The sequence below is a fragment of the Phodopus roborovskii genome, unplaced genomic scaffold (genome assembly GCF_943737965.1).
Source record: "Phodopus roborovskii unplaced genomic scaffold, PHOROB, whole genome shotgun sequence".
NCBI classification, from domain to species: Eukaryota; Metazoa; Chordata; class Mammalia; order Rodentia; family Cricetidae; genus Phodopus; species Phodopus roborovskii.
The window spans coordinates 51,556-67,637 of record NW_026126103.1 but is presented as its reverse complement, the minus strand read 5'-3'; the positions used below and the strand labels follow the sequence as shown (position 1 = coordinate 67,637).

Genomic DNA, 16,082 nt, shown 5'->3' with positions numbered 1-16,082 from the left:
TTTTCTAATTCATAGTTTCTTCCTACAAAACATTTGACAGTTTTAGAGGATACCATTTTGCAAATATGAACATTTACATTAGGATAGTCATCCAGAATACTTTAATATTTTTGAATGGTGCTTTGGAATAGATCTTTAATGCTGCTATATTAAAGTTCATATATTTAATTTATTTGATTTTAGGTAGAAAAATTACTTGCCACAAATCTTTTATATTCAATAAACACTGAGTTTAACCTTTCAGTGTCCCAGTATTTAACTGGCCTTGATGCTACCAGTTTAGACATACATAGATATATACATACATACATACATACAAATATACTGAGTTTGGGTTGTTTAATTTCAGTATAGTTCTTCTGTAGAATAAAGAGATAACTATTGGCATATTTAAAGATAAACATAGGACAACAAAAAGAATTTGTGGCTGTCTTAGTTAGGGTTTCTTACTGCTGTGAAGAAACCCTATGACCACAGCAACTGTTACAACGAAAATATGTAATTGAAGTAGGGGCTTACAGTTTCAGAGGTTCTGTCCATTATCATCATGATGGGGAGCATGGTAGCATTCAGGAAGTCATGGTGCTGACTACATTTTACCAGAAGGCAGCAGCAAGTTGACTGTCACACTGAGTGAAGCTTGAGAAAAGAGATCTCAAAGCCTACCCCCACAGTGACACACTTTCTCCAATAAGACCACGCCTACTCTAACAATGCCACACCTCCTAATAGTGTTACTCCCTTTAGGGGGTCATTTTCTTTCAAACCGCAACAGTGGCACTTTATGATTCATTTGAACAACAATATTTCTGATACCTCCTAAACTTGCAGTCTCATGTGACAGCAAGGTCCCTTTTATTTTATTTTCTAATTCAGAGCAAATCCTAAAATAATTGAATCTCCAAGATCTCCACATGACTTCTTTTTAACCATCTCTGCAACTGGAAATATATTGCTAGATATAAGATTTTAATATCTATAGAAAATTCTTGTCTTTTTACTCGTATCTCCTTTGCCCTCTTCTGGCAATTTGTTTCCTTTTCATTATATACTTTATTTTTCTTGAAGCCTGTCTTTGATATCTGTGCAAGTTGATTTTACCCAGCAAAAAATGATGGGAAAAGAGGAAAAGAACATTCCAGTGTCACTGCTGCAGGCCTGGCCCTGTACTCTATTGATATTTGATATAAAACCTGGCACTAAACACCCCATTACTTGCAGTTTTAATTTTCAATAACATTTACTTTAGCATTTGTATATTCTGCTTTAATTATCCATGGCAGTTCTTTCTTTGATGTCTTCTGTAAACTTAGTTTATTTGACAAACGAATTTCAGTGTTTACCTTGCTTTGATTAAGTTGAGGAAAATTCCTATCAGTATCCAAACCATATGCAGAATTATGGTAAGGTTGAAGTTCTGGCATACTCCTCTCTTCTCTGGCACATAAAAATTAAAAATATTCGGTTATGATATAGCATTTGCATTAACTGATTATACCAATATCTTAAATTTTTGTATAATACACAATGAATATTCCCATTTTATGACTGTACTCAAGTAAAGGAATTAGTAGGAGTTGCAATATATCAAATCTATTTCATGATCAAGGTGCTTTACTTCATCTGATTTTATATAGCATTTTGTTTCAAAAACTTTTAAGCATATAGAAAACTAAAAAGGAATTTCAGCAAATATCCTTATATCTGCCACATTGACCTAAACATTACCATTTTATTGCATGTATTAACATACATATATTTATATATCCATTTTCCTATCCAACCATTAATCTATGTTATTTATTACGCAATTGAAAGTAAATTTTAGAAAGCAGGATATTACACAAAGAATCGTACTGTCTCATTTAAATATTATAGAAAGCCTGCTTGTTAGGGGCTTTGAATTCAATTTCCAGATAAGAAACTTAAGGCTAAGAGAATTTAAGGAAAGGGGAAGTAATGCAGGGAAGAAGTATGAACCCTATTTATGCTCAATAATATTTACATTCTCTACTAAGCTAAAGAATCTCAGAGTAGATTCAGAGTTATCTCATCAATTCACAATCCAAATAATGAAAGAGATATAAAAAGGAACTCAAACTAAAAATCACATGAAGTAAAATGACACACCAAATCCAGTAGATTCTGTGTGACAAGTTCTACAGACTGCTGAGGAGATAGCTTCAAAAGGAGGAGGTCTCCTGGAAACGATTGTGGAACCCTTGGCAGGAGGAAAATATTGAGCCATATTTCTCTTAGCAATCTCTGTTCCTCTATTTTTTTTCTCATATTATTAAAATGCTCCTGAAAGCCTATGCTGACATTTTAAACAAAAGATACAAATGAGAAACTGTCCCCTGAGATGTGGTCACTGACCATGACCTCGTCTCCAGGAAAGCAGCGCTTTCATATCACTCACATAAGTACAAGTAGTATCAACGAAAACTTTCCCAACAATAAAATTTCATATGGCTGCATATGTGTAACTGAGAGTGGGTTTAAACTTTTGGTAAAGAAAGCCTTTTGATAGGAAAAAAGTCAAAATAGCTCAATATTTTAATTCTTAAGAGCTAGGCAACAAATATTAAACAATAACTGACCATAAAGATTTATTAATCTAATCTTAGAAAATAGGTGGTTAGGTGTGATTAGCCTTGAATGATTTTCTGATTTTTTGTTAGCTTTGAATAAGCTGTAGGTTACTGTACCTAACAACGATGATGTCATTTGTTCTATATGGATTTGATTCAATGAATAAAATTTCTGAGAAACTATTCTATATCCTGGATAAAAAGCCTTGCTTGAAAGTTGCAAAACACACTCAGATTTAAACTGCCTCTGTGTTTGTTTCTGTTTGTCACCCCCTAATCTTTACCCACCTAGTCTTCAAGAACCCTCATCCCAGGGACCCCCATACCCAGCTGGGGTGGTCTGTGGCAGTGAAAGAAAACAGAGTAGCTAAAGTGTACAGAAATCCCAGAAATGAACTCAAATCCTATGAAGGCTACTACTATCTTGATTTATACTAGGTTTTAATTTTGTCTATCATTCTCAATACCATTAATTAATTAATTTAAATCTCAGACTAATGAAGAAGTAAGACATATACTTCTCTTTCTATAAATGAGGAAACTAAACTTTGATTAATTCACAGTCACAGAATCAATAGAAGAAAGAGAAAGAAACAGTTAAAACTTTGGAATCGAAGACTGAAGTGCTCAATGGTTAAAAGCATTTGCTGCTCTTCCAAGGTACAAAAATTCAGTTCCCCTGCACCCATGTTCAGCAGCTCATGACTGTCTATAACTTTAGCTATAGGATATCAGGTGCCCTCTTCTAGTGTCTGTGTGTATCCACCCTCACATTTCATACACAGACACACATGCACATAAATAAAGATGATAAATATAACAACGAACTTTGGGATAGGAAAATTACAGAGACTATTTCTAAAGTGACCTACATGTTACTTAAAATGATTCTTTAGTGTCTCAAGGGGTTTACATATTATATCAACTGATAGTATGAAATCCTTCATATTAATTTGAATTTACACCATTAATTCTGATTAACTGTATATATGTCTATATATCCATACATACATATGAATATAAACACACAACATGGCACAAAGATTGGAAATTTAAGTTGATAAAATGGCTGGTGAGTTTAATCTTCCTCTTTCAACAGACAAACACTTATGGCAGTTTAAATCCCTAATTTTGTTTCAAATTGAAATCAGTACTTATCACTATGAGGCAAACAGTACCAGTTTCCATTTTAATATAGTATTTCAAAGCATCTCTATAATGCTTGGAAAGTAACATCTTGTCACAGAGAAATGATAAAGCAGATGATAATTTTAATTGACAGAAAACTGATGACATCACACATTGGTATTTACCCCTCATGTTTCTGAAGTTCAGAAACATTGACAACTATAAAAGATAGAGTTTGTTTTACATATAGGAATAAAGTGACACAGTAAGGCACACTAGCCTTACCACTGCTTTAGTCAATCAGATCCCATTAGCACAGCATGGAATTTATGCCTAGTAACCAGATTTAGCCCCAAAACCTTGGCCAAGTTATTTGATCTTCTATGTCTCAGTAGTGTCATCAGTATTTTATAGGGTTGTTGAGAGGATTAAATGAATTAATAAGTGTGAAACATTTGTAACTCATCTTGCCATGCATAATGAACAGCCAATACCTGATTGCTCCTTTTAGTAATCCTCGCTATCTCTGAAGTTTGTCTGATTATAAACAACTCTATTTTGCAAGATGAGAAAATTAAAGCCCAAGGAAGGGAAATCAGTTAAATAAGACAGAATGTTGTCAAAGCCAAGGTTATTAGATTGGTATCTTTGATATTGCTGCTGATATAAGGGAGTTGGATAGACTAACACAGCAGCATCTGATTCATTGTTCCCACACCACCAGTGAGGAAATTGTGGTACACACAAACCTTAGTGGAAAGAAAATGCTGAAATGGGACATTTGTCAATTGCATTTGATTTTTATCTAGAGAAAAGTTTTTTAGATTTTTCTCTACCAAAATCCTAAACTAAATATGTGTTCTTTGGCACTATTAATTTGACTTAAATTATAATATTGATGAATCGGAAAGAAAACATACATATTGTACGGATAATAAATAAGGTTTATTATATTTTGATTCATTTTATGGTCACATGAGAGACTATCTACTTTTTTCTGAAGTACTTAGAAATCATTTACCTGTGATGTCTTTCATTCTTCTTTGATTCCCTTTTACAGTAGTGGATAATCTGGATTGCCACACCAACGATTACAGCCAGTGCTATTCCAGGCAATGTTGCTACTAAAATCAGGTCTACAGTGGTCCACAGTTGTTTGCACTTGTCCCCCATGTACCAGTAGTCTCCCCACTGACCTCTGTAATTTGGACATCTAGGTGGAGATAAAATAAATATCTCACACAATAGAGAAATCCAAGTCTCATATGAGTGAATCAAACATTTCATTGTTGGTCGAGCATGAAATTTTTCCAAGTTCCTTCTTAACAGATTTATGTCATCCCATTTTTCTATTTGAGCAAGTGTTCTAAACCTACAAGTTTGTACACATTCAGTGATCATACCAAGTCTGTAGGATTTCAGGATTTCCTAACCATCAGCTAATGAAGATGTGTCAGTTACCACTTAGGTACAGGGAGAGGAAAGTTGTCTTAAGAATGCTTCCAAGATTACCAACATTTTGTTCACAGCTCCTTCCTGTGCTCTACTTTGGCTACTTTAGCTCTCTGGATTCTTGAAAAGAGGTCTACTCCATCTAAGCTGCCAGTTCTTTAATGGCAATGTGTTCTTCCCTCCACCACTCACTTCTTAATTACAAGTTAACAAACTGATTCTACCACACCACAATAAATGCAAGAAGAAACATGAGAAGAGACTAGGCTTCCAGGAAAATAAGCCTGCCCCCATGTTTCCCAGGACTCCAGAGTTTTTCCTTATTTATTTATTTATTTATTTTAGAAAGAAGTGACTCATTTATGAATTACATGTGCTTTCATAAGTCTTGGGGTGCAGCCAAATAACGTGAATATGGTTCTTTAGTGCATAGAGTAAAAACTGGCATGGCATACACCCACATAGAAATGTTGACAGATTTGTGAAGATAGGAGAATGGGGTTAGTCATGCTTCCCTGGGAGTGACTAAAGGAGGAGTTTACTGATGTAGTTCTTTAGAGATTTTCTTCACTGTTTCCTAATGGACTGATATGAGATTACCCTGTTGTTCAATAAAGGCAGTAAGTAAGTAAGCTACTTGTGGCCTTTTGTGTTGTTTCAACACATTAAATATTACTGAACAGTTGACATGAAGAAACTTATTATATGGTTATTATAACCTTTTATACCACTTAGGGACTATATATTATTTTTCAAATTAATAGTCGCCTATTTATAGGATGCACCTTTAAATATGTAATATATTTTCACCCATTTATGGAAGTCAAAAGAGAGTTTTCATATATCAGTCTGCATACGGTTCTTCCTGGAAAAAAGACTTTAGTGAGAATATATTTCTTCTTTAGCTGAGAAATAAATCACAAATGAAGTGTTTAGTTTATAATAATATTTCCCTCACACAACACATATTGACTATGTCCTAAATATTATTACAGATATTTGAGATAAACACTGAAAAAACAAAATGATCAATATACTCAATTAACATAATATAACAGAGAGAATAAGAAAATGTAAGCAAAATTAGCAATTTATCTACCATGTTTAAATTTGAGAAGAGCTATGGGGTTAAGTAAAATGGGATGAGTTAAGAGGAATTGATACTTTTAATATATTCTTCAGCTAACACTGACATTTCTTATACAGTTTCTGGTGAGTGAGATTAAAAATGTGGATTACATTGACAAGTTGTTGATCAACATGGAATTATAATTAAGTAAGAAACATTGATTATACAACATGATGAATGTATTTATTGATTATATATTATCATCTTGAAAAATACTAAAAGAGTGGCTATTTTATGCTGTCACCATAAAAGTGAGGTCATACATATAATTAACTAGATTTAACCATATTGTAATGGGTATATTATATATGTATACATACATATACAATACCACATATTATGTGATAAATACAAAGATTCGAGTGTCAAATAAATAAATACATATATAAAGATTTTATTCCATAATGATACCATGAAACAAAGAATTTTATGTGCTACTCAAGACTTATGTAAGAATTAAATGGAAAGAAATATTTCAAATATTTACAATAGTAACTGCTTCTGAGTCTCTTCTGAAATAACACTTCATTTCTTACCCCTAGCTGCATGGTGGTAGAGCAAATTTAAGCCTTCATTTTACTTAACCTATCAGCAACATTTAACATCGCTAATTACTTCATCTTCATTGAATTTTCATTTGGCTTCCAGAACATTCTTTTATTCATCTATTTTTTCTAGTTCATTTTTCATCTCTAAATACCTTTCCTAGTTTCTTGTCTTCATCCCACCTATTAAAGTTGGAGTATTACATAGATTTCCATCACTTTTTTTTTTAGATTTGTATGCCTACCTTGGAGTACTTGTGGAATCTAGGAAACTAGAAAAAGACCTTGGGGATGGGGAAAAATATCTTAAGAGAAGGAATAGTAGAATACTAGTTATATGAAGTGGGGGAGAAGGGTAATGGAAGTTTAGGTGGAGAAATGGATGGGAGAGTAGGGCAGAAGAGAGGGTAGGATGTGGGATAACTAACACTAATAATGTTTAAAGAGGCACCCAGGGTTGTATATGCCTTTAATTCAGCACTTGAGAGTTAAAGCCAGGCTGCTTTCTGTGAATTTGCAGCCAACCAGGTCTACATAGTGAGTTTGACACCAGCCAGAGCTATATAGTGAGACTCTGACTAAGATAAAATATGTTTGAATATGCTATTTAAAACATATATTTATACATGTACACACAGAATGAGAAAGAGAGAGAGGGAGGGAGGGAGGAAGAGAGAGATTTACATAAAAGTTTAATTGTAGTCACGCTATACAGGGTATTATGCTCTTTCTGAAAGCCAAAGTTTACCAAATTAAAAGTTCAGTGCTAAGTGTGGGATACCTACTGTCAGGTTGTTGGTCAGTGGTGACGTTGACCCAGAAATCCCCAAAACAATACAGGCTATCAATATTGCACTTTGTTTTTAACCAGAACTTGTTGGTAAGACTTTATTATTGAAGAAACCACATACTTATGTCACAGAACTGAAAATCAAATGTTGCTGATTGGAACTTCTTCCTTGAATGGCTAGATTTCATGGTACCAGAAAGTACTATGTAAGCTGCTACATAGTAACAGTTTTACCTAGTTGTAAACTACAATGACAGGTGTGACAAGATATGGCAGTGGTGGTTGCAATAGCAGCACAGATGTTATGGAGTTAACGTACCTTTGAAATGTGTTTAAGGCCCAGCACACAGTTGGAGAGTTGGAGACACAAGCCTAAGAACACATGGCTGGGGAGATCACAAGCCCCTCAGTGAATCTACTATTACCATTTTCCTAAATGGATACAGCATCAAACTGCCCTCTAAATTACTATGTCTCTACTCACAGATTAGTGTGCCTCTCATTTACCAATTATACATCTGACAATGAGTTATTATTTAGAGTATACAAAAACTAAACTTCAAATAATCAAGAAAACAAATAAATGGGGTGCATAACTATACAAAGAGTTCTCAAAAGATGAAACATAATTGACCCAGAAACACTTGAAGAAATATTCAGCATCCACAGCCATCAAGGAAATGTAAATAAAACTACTTTGATATCCCATCTTACCCCAGTCATAATGGCCAAGATCAATAAAACAAATGACAGAATGTGGTGATGATGCAAGAAAAAAGGAACATGTACTGTTTGCTAGAGGGAATGCAAATTTATACAGCCACTTTGCAAATCAGTGTGGTAGTTCATCAAGGAGGCTGTGAATCAGTCTTCCTCAAGATTCACTCATGTTCATATACTCAAAAGACTCTATAGCCTATTACAATAGAGCTAGAAACAAATCATCCTGGGTAAGATAATCTAGACTCGCAAAGACAAATATTTTTTTTAAAAAAAATATTACAACAGGAAGGATCAGGAAGATTGAGTTGGGGGAAGAATAGAGGAGAATAAGAAAGAGATACCTTAATAGAGGGAACCATTATAGGTTTAAAGAGAAACCAGGCACTAGGGAAATGTCCAAGGTTCCACAAGGATGACCTCAACTTAGATCTAAGCAATAGTTGAGAGGCTACCTTAAATGTCCTTCTCCTATAATGATGACTACTTTATATGCCACTATAGAGCCTTCATCCAGTAACTGATGGATGCAAAAGCATAGGTTCACAGCCAAGCACATAGCCAAACTCCTGGAATGCAGTCATAAAGAGGGAGGAATAATGAATCAAGACCATGCTGGGGAACACAGAAACAGCTGACCTGAGCAAGAGAAAGTTCATGGACCCCATTCTGACAGCTTGGGAATGAGCATAGAGCCAAACCAGGCTCCCTGAACATGGGTGTCAGTTGGAAGTACTGGGCAGTCTATGGGGGCCACTGGCAGTGAAATCAGTATCTATCCCTAGTGTATGAATGGGTTTTGGGGAGCCTATTCCCTATGGAGGGATACTCTCCCAGCCTAGATACACAGGGGAGGGCCAAGGTCCTTCCCTAAATGATGTGTCAGATGATCCTTCATGGGAGACCTTACCCTCCCTGGGGAGTAGAAGGATGGTGGAGTGCAGTTTGGTGGGGAGCTTGGAGGGAGAGAGAACTGGGATTTGCATGTAAAGTAAGATTGGTTTTTATTTAAGTGAAAATTTATTTTAAAATATTTTTTAGCTATTTGTATTTCATCTGAGACCTCTATTCACTTGCATTGTCTAATTTAATTCGGTTGGGTTTTTTTGGGTGTTTAGACTTTTCATTTTCATGTACATTCTAGACACTATTCTAGCAAAAGTACATGGCAAAGATTTTTGTTGTTGCTGTTTATTTTTCTATTCAGTGGGCTGGCGATGGCCATTTATTTGACCAGTTTATTTGGCTGTGACCTGGCTACAAACAGAAGAAAAAGGAAATAGATACACACTGAGCATAATGACACATAATGGTATTCCCAGAAATCTGGGAGCAGAGACCAAATCATCACAAACTCAAGGCTATCCTGGGTTATGTAGCTAGATTCCCCCCCCCATTTTTTTCAAATAACTAAGAAAGTAGTAAATGAAGAAGCCAAAATTTTAAATTCAGATCACATATTTGAGGAAATTAAGAACAAGAGCAAATAGGTACCAGCTTCTTTCTCATGGTCAGAATAGCAGCAAAGTATTGAGATGTCTGGGAAGTGAAGAATGAGGAGGAACTTGATAGTTGAAGACATCCACCTACACACACACACACACACACACACACACACACACACACACACACACTAGCTTTGCTTTCTGCCTGAAAACTAACACAAGACAAAGAAAAAGCAAAACACATGCAACTGTTAGAAAAAGGCCTTCATGTAAAAAAAAAAAAAAAAAAAAAAAAAAAAAAAACAACCTAGAACTGTTCAAGTTTATACTCTCCAACTCTCTACTCTCCAGAAACCAGAAATGTTAGATACTCCTAAAGCTTAAACATTTGGTCTCATGAGAATCTGACTGGCTGGATGATGGGTTTCTGGGATAGGGAAGAAAATAGCACACATATATAAAGAAAACCATTAAATTGAGGGTGGCTTATTTACAGTTTCAGAGGTTTAGTTCATTATCATCATGGTGAGGAACATGGTGGCATGTTGTGCCTGCATCTTGCAGGCAACAGGAAGTCGACTGAGACAATGGGTAGTATCCTGAGCATAGGCATCCCCAAAACCTGCCCTGACAGTGACACTTCCACCAACAAGGCCATAACCACTCCAAAAAAACCACACCTTCTAATAGTGGAAAATGGCACTTCTTTAAGAAGAAATGAAGCTGAGAAAAATAATTATGATTTTATTCATTCACCCTATGTCTCATATTCATAATGACTGTCAAAGCTAAGGAAATATTAATCTTACTTAGTGGATCATCTTCGGCAGAAGAGAGGCATTTCCAATTGAGCAGGACCTTCTAGGACAAGGACAATCCTCATGGAAAAACATAGAGGAAGGTATTATGCAAGAATTGAGCATTCAGCAGCAATTTGTGCTCAAGTCTCTCAAGAACATGATAAAGCCATTTTTATAGCCCAATAAAAAATAGCTGTTACAAAATGCTCCTTGACAATGTGCAATCACTTGTTCCTCCTCTCTTTCTCTTTATCCTTATAGTCAGCCAGATTGTTTATATGTTTATTGTGAGGGCAAGGCTACTGCCAGACAGGGAGACATCAAATGTGGCCAGGACAAGGTGTAACTTTCCATAAGACTTGATAGGAGAAAAAAACAAATAAGAATAGAAGGGGATTCAATCTTCCTAGTCCCAGGAAAATTGAGTCAGGGAACACACAAAAGGGAGAGAGAGAGAGAGAGAGAGAGAGAGAGAGAGAGAGAGAGAGAGAGAGAGAGAGGGAGGGAGGGAGGGAGGGAGAGAGAGAGAGAGAGAGAGAAAGAGAGAGAGAGAGAATATAAAAGAGGGAGCCAGCATCATAGGTTTGAAGAGAAAACTGACTCTAGAGAAATGTTCAAAGACCTACAAGATGGACACCAACAAATAATTTGAGCAACATTGGAAATGCTACCATAAATGCCCTTGCCTAATAACAAGATCGATAACTAACTTATCCACCATCATAGAGTCCTCATCTAGTAGCTCATGGAAACAGAAGCAGACACCCACAGCTAAACACTAAGCCGAATTGGAATCCAGATGCAAAGAGGGAAAACAAGACCAGGCTACAGAAACTCAAAGAGACAGCTGACCTGAACAAGGAGGAGCTAATGGAACCCCAGACTCATAGCTGGGAATCTGACTCTGATCCCCTGAACATGGGTCTTAGTTAGAATGCCTGGAAAGTCTAAGGGACCTCTGACAGTGGAACAAAGATGTATCCCTGGTGCACAAAAGGACTTTGGTAGCACATTCCCCATGGAGGGACACTCCATTAACCTAGAGACAGGAGGGAGGGTCTAGTCCCTACTCCAAATTACTTGACAGATTTTGTTGACTCCTCCTGGAAGGCATCACCCTCCCTGTGGAGTGGAGGGGGAATGGGATGGAAGGGTGTTCGAGGGGCATGTGGGGGGGAGGATAGGTGAGAGGGAAGGAGAGAGGGAGAGGGAATTGGGATCGACATGTAAAATAAGAAAATAATAAATAGTAAAAAATATCAAAAAAACTTAATGGGATATAAAAGAAGAGAATGGGGAAAAATTAAGGATCAGATAAGACAACAAGAAAGCAGATTATGGAAGGAACAAAGAACAGTTTCAAATTTTTGCTTTGCTTTCCACAGAGGAAGAAGAGCTTCCCCATTGATTAATTTAATAAGCCCTTAAAAAGAGGAGAGATAAAATGGTACACAAATGGAAATGAATGTCTAGAATATAGTTTATCTGCACTTTTCCAACTTAAAAATTTTTCAACCCTCAGAGCCCTTTCCTATACATGGTGATAATGTTATTCATTTTCATTAGTGGTTTTTCTCTGACTATCTTCTCTTTTAGTCAATGAGGCAAGCTTTCTTACTCATATAACATGTTTTCTTCCAACCACTCTCATTTCATGGTTAAAAAAATGGAACATTTGCTTGAATTTTAAAATAAAAATTTATGACTCACCATACTTTTATGCTTTAAAAACCAGTAAAAGGAATTCTGTCATGTCATAGTATATCTGAATTATATCTTGATTTGCAAACAAAAAGACCTTTATTCATTACTGAATAAAATGATACACACCTAACTTTTCCTTGTTTGTTAGAATTATAAAATAATTTACTACTAATAAAGATTATCTGCAGAAGGTAAATATGAGAAGGATTAATCTCATAAAATCAAAAGAAAGCTTCTAGGAAGACCACAACCATTGTCTCATGTGCATAGGAACTGGTTCTGATTATATTATTATTTTCAAGTGTTACATCATCGCAGTTACATCGCAGGCAGTATTATTTACAATATACCATGTTCCATTTTTTTTATAGAGCATAAATACTACTTACTTGCAAAAAGGCTTTCCATCTTTGCATGCACAGGCAACATCTCTAGGGCAGAAATCTGTTGTGTTTCCTAGACAATCATCAAAGTCTTTCACAGATGAACAGTGGGCTATAAACAGTAAAATTTAAAAACCATCTCAACAACAGGAAAAAAATGTTACAAATGTACATGCTACACATGTGCAAAATTCTGAATATTAAGAAAATTGTTCATGTTGGAGGGAGCAGGAGGAAATAGACATGATAGGGGAAACAATGAAATTATATTTTCATTAAAGAAAATTAAAATTTTTAAATACAAAAATGAAAATAAGTTTTAGCTACTTTATGATGTTCAAACATTATACTGATAAGGATCAGGCCTCTAAATTCATGATGAATATCCAAATATCTTTTCTTTACACTATTTTATATTGGCTATTTTGAAAATATGACTTTATAATGTTGATCCATTGGCCAAAGGTTAGCTAATGAATTTTTTTACACTAAATTTGAGTATATTCCTCTAGGTAAAAAACAAAAAAATCCTATCTAAAAGTAGAGGCGGTATAAAAATGGCATTCTTAATCTCAAATTATTCCTATTGTCCGGGAATGATAGCTGCATCCCCTCCCCTGAAAAAAGATGGTGATTTACACAGGTAGATTAAAGAAGCCATTGGATGAGTCTCTCACTCTTTTGCCTGCTCTTGGGACTATTTTCCTCCTGTTGCTTTGCTGTTTCCAGGCTCAGTGTGAGACATTTTGCCTTGTCTCACTTATCTTGTTTCACTGAATGTGGCTGTTGTTTCTTGGAAGCCTGCTCTTTTCTAAAGGAAAACAGCAGGAGTGGGTGGGGACAGAGTCAGGGGAGACTTGGAGGAGTGCAGGGAGAAGAAACTGTGGTCATGATGTATTGTATGACAGAAGAATCTACATTCAATAATATTTTTTTAAAGCACATGGACTAGTAAACCGCTGAGTGTAACAGGCACTTCAGGCCCAACATAATGTTTTTTTTCAAGGTCTCCAAAGAGACTTATTCTGTCAAAGGTATGGCTGAAAAAAACTCATTCCCAATGATAATTGAGAAAAAGGTTAGAGTCTTAAAACAAGTAAAGAAAACTTGTTACTAATCATTGGACCCATAAAACATAAAATCTTAGTCTCCCACCAAATGATGAATTATTTTTATCCTCTACCAGCATAGACACAAAAACAAAGTGTTTATACAGTAAGATTTCATAATTTTCTGTATCAGGGTATCTTTTTGTAATAGGAGATGGTAAAGAATGAAGATCAGAGCCCAGAAGGAAACCAAACTGTTCCTAAGTTTACTATTCAAATATATCACTCAGAGAAACATCACAAAAACATAAAGGAATTTGTAAGCAAACCCAAAAATACAGTATAATACTTTAAAAGTTTGGTTCTATTTTTTTTTAAAGATGAAAGCAACTTCAGCTAACCAAAATGTCCCCGCTAACTGCACATTACAGAAATCCCCACCACAATTACTGGGCCAAATTGCTGCTTAGGGGGAATTTAAGCCACTCCTGTTTTTACCAGAGAATATTCAGGAAAAGAAATATAGTTCTTAGCTTTCCAATAATATTAGACTTTATTTTATCAACACATATGACTACATTATTTATTTCTTTAACCATCAGTTTATATCAATCCATGTGATTTCTTTATAACAAATAAGTAAAAAATTTAATATATTATAGTTTAAAAGTTTTCTTTAAAAATTACAACTTTTACAGAGTCTGACAAACAAATTGATAAATATAAGTAACTTAAACCAATTCTCAGCATTTACTCAACTAAAATGTTTACTTATTTTCCCACAGAATTTTTCACATTTCATGTTTACCTAAAGAATCAGACACAAACATGCTAGTTTCAGAAGAAAAAAAATCCTTTCAGAAAGTAAACATTTCAAATAAAGCAGATATGCCCAGAAATTACAAAATTTTAATGGCAGAATTTTTGCTTAGAATGCTCTTTAATTCCTTAGGCTTAGACATTGTAACCTAATTAATTCATTATGTCTTCAACCTGTAGAAATAAAGCAAACAAAAATTTCTTACGTTGTGTGCAGTTTACCATCAAGAAATAGCAGATGAATAGAATTTGTGTCAGCATAAATGTGCAATCCGCCATTATCAAGGAAAAAGCAGAACCCTTAGCAGTCTTAACAAATGAACTTAGGTCTCCTGCATTTATGATAACCAGCTGGAGATTGTGGGTGGCTTATATAGCAGATACATGAAGATGGATTTTGAACTTTTTCCTTCCAGCCTGTGTAAATTGCTAATTAACTTTTCATTGTAGACTATTTGTTTCCTGTACCTGCTTGTTCCTGCTTCTAAGAACACAAGTGCTTGTGTTTATCCTCAACTCTGCATTATTTCCTAAAGCGATATCTTTATCTTTACACAAAGTTTCATAATGTTTTACTGCCAAAGAAGAATCTTTACTTGGAACATGTTTCTATGAATACATTTTTTAGCACTGATTAGAATCAGACATGAGATCTCAAACAAGGAGGAGGAAAGGAAAACACATGCAACCAGGAAGATTGAGCCCAATTAGGAATAGAAGACAGGAGAGAGGGAGAGGGAGATGGACAGAGAGAGAGAGAGAGAGAGAGAGAGAGAGAGAGAGAGAGAGAAAGAGAGAGAGAGAAAGAGAGAACATAAAAGAGGGAGCCAAGCATGGTTTGAAGATAAAATTGAACACAAAGAAAGGTCTAGAGAACTACAAGACTGCTGCCAACTAACAATTTGAGCTTCCCTGGAAAGGCTACCATAAATGCCCTTCCCGGAGAGTGAGATCAACAACTAACTTATCCATGGAGCCCTCAACTAATGTCTGTTGGAAACAGGAGCAAACACCCATACATAAACACTGAGTCAAACTAGAACCCAGATGCAAATGGAGAGAACAAGGCCAGGCAGCAGAAACACATAGAGACAAATTATCTGAACAAGGAGGAGCTAACGAGACACCAGACTGATAGCTGGGAAGCCAGCAAGGGACTGACTCAGGCTGCGCTGAATATGGGTCTCAGCCAGAAGGACTGAGCAGTCTAAGAGACCTCAGACAGTGGAGCCAGGATGTATATCCCTGGTGCACAAAAGGACTTTGGGATCACATCCCCCATGGAGGGATAACTGCCTTAATCTAGAGACAGGAGAGAAGCCCTAGTCCCTACTTCATATGACCTATCAGATCTACATGACCCCAACTGGATGGCATTCCCCTACATATGGAATTGGGGTGGGGGGGCTGGGAGGGGAGGGTGGTTAGAGTGCAGGTGAGAGGGCAGAGAGGGTAAAAGGGAGGGAAGGATGGAAGGAGGAAGGGAGAAAGGGAGGAAGGGAGGGAGGGAGAAAGGGAGGGAGGGAG

The 16,082-nt window shown here is 35.9% G+C and overlaps 1 protein-coding gene across 1 annotated transcript in view; it reads right to left on the bottom strand.

Moving 5' to 3' along the window:
- The window catches only part of LOC127218442 (uncharacterized), a 59,127-nt gene extending 44,293 nt beyond the window's left edge, over positions 1–14,834 (bottom strand). The window contains exons 1-4 of the mRNA XM_051179467.1: positions 14,762–14,834; positions 12,694–12,799; positions 4,741–4,932; positions 1,344–1,437 (exon numbers count right to left, since the gene is read on the bottom strand). Of these exons, the coding sequence (XP_051035424.1) occupies positions 1,344–1,437; positions 4,741–4,932; positions 12,694–12,799; positions 14,762–14,834 (465 nt within the window). The remainder of the gene's footprint in view (positions 1–1,343; positions 1,438–4,740; positions 4,933–12,693; positions 12,800–14,761) is intronic.
- Positions 14,835–16,082: the final 1,248 nt, after the last annotated feature.